The sequence below is a fragment of the Echinops telfairi genome, unplaced genomic scaffold, assembly GCF_000313985.2.
Source record: "Echinops telfairi isolate 266 unplaced genomic scaffold, ASM31398v2 ScPeMD7_7414;HRSCAF=8452, whole genome shotgun sequence".
NCBI classification, from domain to species: Eukaryota; Metazoa; Chordata; class Mammalia; order Afrosoricida; family Tenrecidae; genus Echinops; species Echinops telfairi.
The window spans coordinates 3782059-3790567 of NW_022111314.1; the positions used below are offsets into that span (position 1 = coordinate 3782059).

General features: G+C 56.0%; 1 protein-coding gene across 1 annotated transcript; it reads right to left on the reverse strand.

The window, feature by feature from the left end:
• Positions 1 to 6: 6 nt before the first annotated feature.
• On the reverse strand, positions 7 to 5459 carry LOC101651941 (negative elongation factor D). The gene is made up of 12 exons (XM_004716096.2): positions 5436 to 5459; positions 4756 to 4863; positions 4368 to 4520; positions 4149 to 4279; positions 2958 to 3123; positions 1802 to 1936; positions 1393 to 1532; positions 977 to 1091; positions 716 to 811; positions 498 to 638; positions 217 to 346; positions 7 to 135 (listed from the first exon to the last, which is right to left on the reverse strand). Exons 1-12 carry the CDS (start codon positions 5457 to 5459, stop codon positions 101 to 103), a joined length of 1374 nt encoding a protein of 457 aa, XP_004716153.1. The 3' UTR covers positions 7 to 100.
• Between the last annotated feature and the right edge of the window lie 3050 nt (positions 5460 to 8509).

Here is an 8509-nt window from a genome sequence, read left to right on the forward strand (position 1 = left end):
GGGGTAGGCCCAGCCAGGGGTCCTGACGGCCACCAAGCACCTCCTCCCTCGAGTCCATTTCTGGGGTGTGCCCAGGGAGGCTTTTCCACGGCGCTGGGGCTCAGGTGACCATGATGAAGTTGGATTTGCAGTGGGCTGTAAGGAAGGCAGGGCGGCTGGGTCAGCATGTGGGAGCGTCCTCCGCAGCGGCGGTGCGGACGCGGTGCCAGGACTCACCGATGAACTCGGCGACGGGGTCGTGCTCGCCCTCCGTCTTGATGGTGCCTGCGATGCTGTCGTTCTCCAGGATGGGCAGGAAAAGCTGCACGAAGTCCGACGTGTACGGGGGCGCGATGACGTCCAGCACCTGGGGGGGGTTCACACGCGCAAGCTGAGGGATGGGTGCCGTGCTGGGGAGTGAGGCAGCCACCCCCCTTGAGTCCCAACCCCGCAGCGCAGCAGGGTCTGAGAGACAGTGCCCGCCCCTGTGCTCGGCCAGGAGGGTAAGCGGCGCTGACCTCAGTGACAAAGTAGCGGATGAGGGAGATGTCCGTGTCCAGCTTCTCCAGACACTTCCGGATGTAACTGACCACTGGCAGGACATAGCCTCGGCTCAGCAGGTGGACCATCCTGTCCAGCAGGGTCTTCTTCAACTCCAGCTGCGGGCAGGGGGCGGGAGGGAGGAGCCGTCAGGATGAGAGCCCAGTCCCCCAGCAGGGCCCAGGCTCCTGCTCACCTGCTCCAGCACGTCCAGCTGGGAGTGCTCCGTCTCAAAGAGCTTGACCAGCAGTTGCAGGACCTGGGGGTGCAGCAGCTGGTGGCACGTGCTGATCTGCAGAGAGGCCGGAAACCTCCATGAGCAGGGGCTGAGCCCCAGGCCCACGCAGCTTCCCTTTCTTGCTCCCACCCCCCAGGACCCTCGGTGACAACCCTCCTTCATGGCAGGCACAGCTGTCTGGCCAAGCTCGCCACAGGCACGGGTGACCCTGTCACCTACCTCATCCAGTAATGCCAGGTGGACGGGGGTGTGGTCAGTCTGCAGCTGGAAGTACCTTGGTTCTGATACGGTCCAATCCACCCACTTGAGGACACCCATTGCCACCACTGGGAACCTGCAGTGCCCAAGGCAGGGTGCTGCTGCCACAGACCCGAAGGCACGCCTGAATCCACGCTGGGCGAGCACAGGGCCAGGGAGGCTCGTACGTGCACACACAAGTACCCCCAAGGCTGCTCCGTCCATCCCCTCCACCCTCGGCCGCCCTGCAGGAGGCTGACTGGGGAAGCCTTGATCCTTGCTACCCCACCCATCTGCCCATGCCATCCCGGTCTCCCGCTCAGTCTGGCTGCTCGCCCCAGTCGTCCGAGAGGCTCTGGGAGTCCCAGGGAGAACCAAAGGGCGGCGGCCGGGCCCACCTGATACACTGATAGAGCGTGCTCAGCTCAGCCACCAGCTCGGCCGCCCCCTTGTTCTCGTTGCAGCACAGGCCGTGGACGGTCTCCACAGCCTTGGCCGTGGACTTGAGCTCATCTTTGTTGATGCTGACACGCTTGTTCTGGAACACACGGAGGGGTTCCCGGGGTCTCTGCATACCCCCTCCCCCTCTGATCCCACACTCCTAGTGTCCGGGGACAAAGCTGGCTTAGATGGGGGTCTGGCCTGGCACTGCCATGGGCAGCTGGGTCAGAGGCCCCGCCCCACGAAAGCCCTGGAAACGCTAACTCGGGTGGGGTGGTGGGCGGGACTGAGTTCTTGCAGCCTGACCACCCAATGCCCCCAGCGGAGCAGGCCACGCCCGCCCCACCCTCCCCAAACGCGCAGCACCTTCTTCCAGGCCTCCACCACGCTGGCTGCGTAGGCCAGGATGTGGATGTACTTGTGCTTGTGGTCCTGGTTGATCCTGGCTCCAGGCCTGAAGAGGGACTGCATGAACAGGTCCAGGAAGGCTGGCACCCGGATCTGCAGAGACACGTGCAGCACCTATGCAGGGATGCAGGCTGGGCCAGCGTGGAGGCGCCTGCCAAGCCTGGGCAGCCAGCTCTGGCAGTGCTGTGCCCGAGCAACTACAGGGGCATCCCATCAGGAACGAAACACAGACACCCCAAAGGCACCCTTTTTGAGCTTCATTGTTACTGAACGACTGAGAGGAAGGCAGGCAGCTGGGGCAGCGCTGGTGGGGCTGAGCTCCTCCTCCGACGCGCTGGTCTGCCCTCTGTGCCCGCGGCCACGACCCCGTTTGGGAGGAGCTTTGCTACGAGGAGGGACAGGGCCATTGGGGGATGAAGTGGAGGGGTAAACCAAAGCACACCTTTTGTTCCCTTGGGAGCATGGGCGGCTGAAACACAAAAGCCATGTCCCGGAGAGAGAGAACCCAGGGCCACAGGGAGACAGACGCCCCAGTCAGAGTGGCAGAAGCCACGGCTAAGCGAGGAGACCATGAGACGGCAGGGGAACCGCGAAGAGACTGTGGCTGTGAGACAGTGAAAGGGAGGCTTCCTGGCCCACAGAGGCCAACGCCAAGGGCCAGAGACCTGGCTGCTCACCAAGGAGCGGCGTTGCTGTGGGCCCATGACTATCCTCACTTTACTGGGTAATCAGTTAGCTTTGCTCATAAACTCCCATCACTGTGAGTCATCACACCCAGCGGAGAGCAGGGCGCTGTGGGAGCAGCGCTGGTGCCAGTCGGTACTGAGGGATGGAGGGTGGAGCCTTGTCTGACCCTGCCTCGGCAGGGCTCCTCCGTGCCGCTGCACGCACTGTCCCTGCTGTCACACTGCCTGACTCACAAAATGCCTGTGGGTCCCCAAGGGGGCAGCTCTTTATGGGAGCCTAAAGCCTCATCTTTCTCCCTTGGAGTGGCTGATGGTTTCGAACAACTGACTCTGCTGTTAGCAGCCCCACGCTCAGGCCACTGTGACCCAGGACACCTGCCACCACCTTTGTACATGCCACGTGAACCCAAGAGAGCAAGAGCACCCACCAGCTCCACAGGAGGCGGGTCCATGCTGGTGAACATCTTGAACAGGACCGTGATGTCGGCAGGGTTCAGCGCGCCTTTAGACAGCATGGCGCCCAGGGCCTGGCATGCCCGTGGGTAGGATGCAGCCGTGCCCAAGGCCAGTGTGATCTGACTCGCATCGTGGCCCCTGCAGAAGGAAGGCAGACATGTATACCCACACACCCTGGCATGAACCACGGTGGTGTCCCCTTTCTTGTGCTTGGTGCTTCGATCTGCTGCAGCCCCGCCCACCCCGCTTCCTGGACCACTGTGCAGCTGACACACCACAGAGAACAAGCAGGAGAGGCCAACGGCAGCCCAGTTCCCGGCCGGGCACCAGCAGAGGCCACACGGTGCAAGTGCCTGAGGAGGAGGGCTCTGGCGTCATGTGCTGGATGGGCACTGCGGGTAAAGCTCTGGGCTGCTAATCACAGGTGGGCACTTTAAACCCATCAGCCACTCCAGGGAGAAAGAGGCTCCCAGAAATACTGAGAGCCCTGCAAACCCACGGAGGCAGTTCTCCATCCTACACGGTCACTGCGGCTCAGAATCGAGTTGATGGCAGTGGGCTTGGGATGTTTTCAGACTCCATTCCCAGTAGGAAAAGGTAGCACAGGCTGGCTGCTGACTGAAGGGCGCTCTACTCGGACACCCTGTGGGCAGCCCTCTCTGTCCTACAGGGCTGCTGGGAGTGGGGACCTACGCGGTGGCCCCCTACAACAAGAGTGGTTGAAGAGCTAGTTCTGGTGTAGGAGCCCACGGACCACAGTGGGTGGTGGTGGTGGTTACTGCTGCCCAGTGGCTTCCCATTCCCAACAGTCCCGTGTACAAAGAAGGAAACACTACCCGACACAGTAACACCCGCAGGGCCTGGGCACCCTGTGGCTCCAGCTGCCTACACAATGTACAGCAGCGCAGCCAGATGGGCTCCAGAGCTCTGGGCTGCTCTCTAAGAAACAGTTCTTAGCTTCAGCGAGCTGAAGAGCAGCCCAGCATTTAACCAGAGCCCCCATGTTGATGCTTCAACAAGCAAGCTCCCCAGGGCTTTGGAAGAGCCAGACGGACCCTCCCTGGGCAGTGGGGGGTGGGGTGGGGATACTGGGGACAAGGTGGAGGGGCAGGCTGGGAAGCAGCTCTGGGTGCTTGGGGTGGTGGGCGCAGCATGGCTCTCACTTCTCCTGGGCGAAGCGCTGGACCTCCTGGGCAATCCTGCGCACGGCGGAGCCGCCCTGCTCCTCCTGGGCGAGCACAGACATCATGGCCTGGGCGAACAGGTAGGTGTGCTCCCCGTGGCACACCATTTTCTGGAAAACGCAGGGAGCTGGGCGTGAAGAGGGGCCCAGCCAGAGCACGCCGCCCCAGTGGCCTCCCCTTTGGTGGGCGGGGACTCACGGCGAATTCGGGGAGGTTCTTCTCCAGGTTCTCCTCCCCTCCGTCAAGGATGGTGGCCAGTGAGGTGCGGAGCACCCGAGAAAACACCTCCAGCTGCTGGCAGGCTGTGGAGACGCTGGTGATCTCCCCTTGGTAGCCTGCATCAGAGATGAGCTGCCCACCCCGTGAGGGTCACAGTCAGCACACAGGCACCACGCCTGATTCCCCCAACTCGACACACGGCCCGAGAGGTGTGTTCTCGTGTGAAACAATGGGGACCTGCCCTGCCTCAGGCCTCCCCAAGGCCATGCCTTCCCGGGAAGGTGTACCCAAGAGAGAGGATGGAGGCCTACCCCTAAACGCAGGGCAGGAGCCCCAGAAGAGCCCAGCCCACCCCCAATGAGTCCACCTTCACAGTGAAGTTGAGCATCAGACAATCCGGGTGGGCTTCGGCCAGCTTGTAGAAAAGGTCTCGCCACGTAGTGTGTGCGATCATCTGCTCCAGCCACGCGGGGGTCTGCAACAAGCACGTCGGGGCAAGGGCTGACTGCCTCCACCTGGGACAGACGACGGCTCTACCCCCGAGGCCCCAGAGCAGGTCTCTGCCACGCGTTTGTCCAGTGGCATTTCCCCAAGACCTAATCATGGGCACGGACGCCAGTCTTCAGACTGTGCTCCGTTTCCACACACCTTTTCCAGATACTTCCTCCGCCATGAACTCAAGCCAACTGTCCTGCATTTCCTACGTCAACAGAAAGCCTGTGTCCCAAGATTTCCCACCAAGAACATAAGCCTCCTACCCCTTGGATTTCATACATGTCCAGAAACATGGGGCCTCAAGATTTACCACCAAGAACAGTCAACTTCCCTGTATTTCCTGCCATGAACAGAGATCCCGTGGCTCAAGTATTCCCACCAAGAACAGAAGCCGACTGCCTGTAGATTTCCCACAGGAGCAGAAAGCCAGTGCCCTAAGCTCTCCCTCCACGTACATAAGGCTGCCGACAGCAGACTTCCTAACTGAGCAGAAAGCCTGAACACCAAGACTGCACAGCCAGGACATAACCCTACGGCCCCCACACTTCTTACCATTAAGAGAACCCTGCGCGCCATCATTGCACACCAAGAACAGAGTATGATCCCTAGATTTTGTACCATGAACATAAAACTTGCACCCATTTTTTTCACCAAGAACATAAGCCTACAAACCTGAATTTCCGATCATGAACAAAAAACCTATGCCCCGAGATTTCCCACCAAGAACATGATTCTACTGCAGCTAGGTTTCCAGCGACGACAGAGAGCTTGTGCCTGAGTCTCACACCAAGACCACGGCCTAGTCAACCCCCCTCCGCCCAAGAACATAAGCCCACTGCCCTAGATGTCCTCCCGTGAACACAGGCCTGCTCCCTAGGAATTTCTACAGTGAACAGATGCCCACTGCATGGAGATTTCCTATCATGAACTTAAGTTACTTCCCCTAGATTTCCCACCATGAACAGAAGTCCACCGCTCCTAGAATTCCTGCCATGAACATAAGCCCACTGTCCCTAGATGTCTTACCTTTAAACAACAGCCCACTGCCTCTAGATGTCCTCCCATGAACTGCAGTCCAATGCTCCTTGGTTTCCGACTATGAACATAATCCCCTGCCCATAAATTTCCTCCCATGAACATAATCCCCTGCTATAGATTTCCCGCAGGAACATAATCCCACTGCCTATACATTTACCACCATAGATATAAGTACACTGACCCTAGATTTCCTACCATGAAGATAAGCCCACGCTCCCTAGATTCTCTACCATGAACCTAAACCACGTTGCCGTAGATATCCTATCGTGAATATAAACCCAATGCTCCCAGAGTTCCCACCATGAATATAATCCCTCTGACTACAGATTTCCTACCATGAACATAAGCCCACACTGACCTAAAATTCCTTCCATGCACACAAGTCCACTGCTGCTAGAATTCCAATCATGAATGGAAGTCCACTGCTACTAGAATTAGTTCCATGAACATAAGCCCACACTGCCCCTAGATTTAATACCATGAACACTGCCTAAAGATTTCCCACCGGAACATAACCCCACTGGCCCTAGATTTCCTACCATGAACATAATCCCATTGTTTGTAGATTTCCCACTATAAAGAGAAGTCGTCTGCCTGTAGATTTCCTAGCATGACATAAGTTATTGCCTCAATAATTCCTACCTTGACCAGGCGTTTATAGCTCCTAGAATTCCTAGCTTGATCAGAAGTCCACTCCTCCTACAATTCCTGCCATATACATAAACCCACCACTCCTATATCTACCATAAACATAACCCCATTTCCCCTAGATTCCTTACCAAGAACAGCAGCCCACTGTGCCTAGATTGAGTACCTTGAACATAATCCCACTACCTATAGATTTCCCACCATGAAAATAAGCCCACCACTACTAGTTTTCCACCATGAACATAATCACACTGCAAACTGATTTCCCACCATGAATACAAGCCCCCTGCCCTTGATTTCCTACCATGCACACAGCCCTTTGCCTGTGGATTTCCCATCAGGAACATAAGGGCTCTTCCTGTAGATATCCTACCATGAACATAACCACACTGCCTATACTATTCCATCATGAACCTAAGGGCACCAGCCCTAGATTTTCTACCATGAACTTAAGCCCACTGCGTATACATATCCCATCATGAACATAAGCCCACGACCCCTAGAGTTCCTATCATGAATACAGCTCAATGTCCCAAGATTTTCTTCCGTGAGCATAAACCCACGTTCCCTAGATTTCTTACCATGAACAACAGCCTATTGCCCCTAGATTTCCCATCAGAACACACTTCCACTGCCCCTAAGTTTCTGACTGAGCATAACCCCACTACTCCTAGATTCCTCACCATGAACAACAGCCTATTGCCCCTAGATTGCCCATCAGAGCACACTTCCACTGCACCTAAGTTTCTGACTGAGCATAACCCCACTACTCCTAGATTTCTCACCATGAACACGATCTGACTGCACCTTGATGGCCCACCAGGAACATAAGCCCACTGCCTTTAGATCTCCTACCATCAACATGAGCCTGCTACCCTATATCCCAGTGAACAAGTCCTCTCCCCTTAGGTTTCCTACCATGAACGTAACCCCACTGCCCCCTAGTTTTCATATCATGAACCGAAGTCCACTGTCTACAGATATCCCACCGTGAACCTAAGCCCACTGACCCTCGATTTCCCATAATGAACACAGCCCACTGCCTCTGCATTTCCCACATGAATACAGCTCACTGTCCCTAGATTTCCCTCCATGAACACAGCCCACGGCCTCTATGTTTCCGACCATGAATACAGCTTGCTGTCCTTGATTTTCTTCCATGAATATGAGCCCACTTGTTGTAGATTTCCTAATGTGAACATAAACCCACTATCCCTAGCTTTCCTACAACGAATAAAACTTACTCCCCCTAAATTTACAACCATGAACATAAGCCCACTTGCCAAAGATTTACTATCGTCGACATAAGCCCACCATGTCTAGCCATAGATTTCCTACCATGAACATACACTCAGTGCCACTATTGCCCACCACGAACTACAGACCCGTGCCCTAGACTTACAGCCATGAACAGAAGCCCACTGGCTCAAGATATCCCACAACATAATCCCACATCCTTCGGATTTCACACCATAAAAATAAACCCACTGCCCCAGTTATCCTACAGTGAACATAAGCACTCTCACCCTCGGCTGTCCACCATGAACATAATCCACTGTCTACAGATTTCCCACCATGAACTTAAGTTACTGCCTCTCTAATTCCCAACAAGAACAGAAGTTCACAGATCCTAGAATTCCTACCTGGAACAGAAGTCCACTGCTCCTACATTTCCCACCATAAACATAAACCCACTACGCCTACATTTCTTACCACGAACACCAGCTCACTGCCCCTAGATCCCACGATGAACAGAGTCCGCTGCCTAAAGATTTCACTCCATGGACACAAGCCCCGACTGTAGATTTCCTACTGCGAACATACGTTACTGGCCCTACAATCCCTACCATGAACGTGAGTCCACTCCTCCTAGAATACCTGCCATGAATTTATAAGGCCACTTTCCCAAGATCCCTTACCATGAGCAACAGCTCACTGCC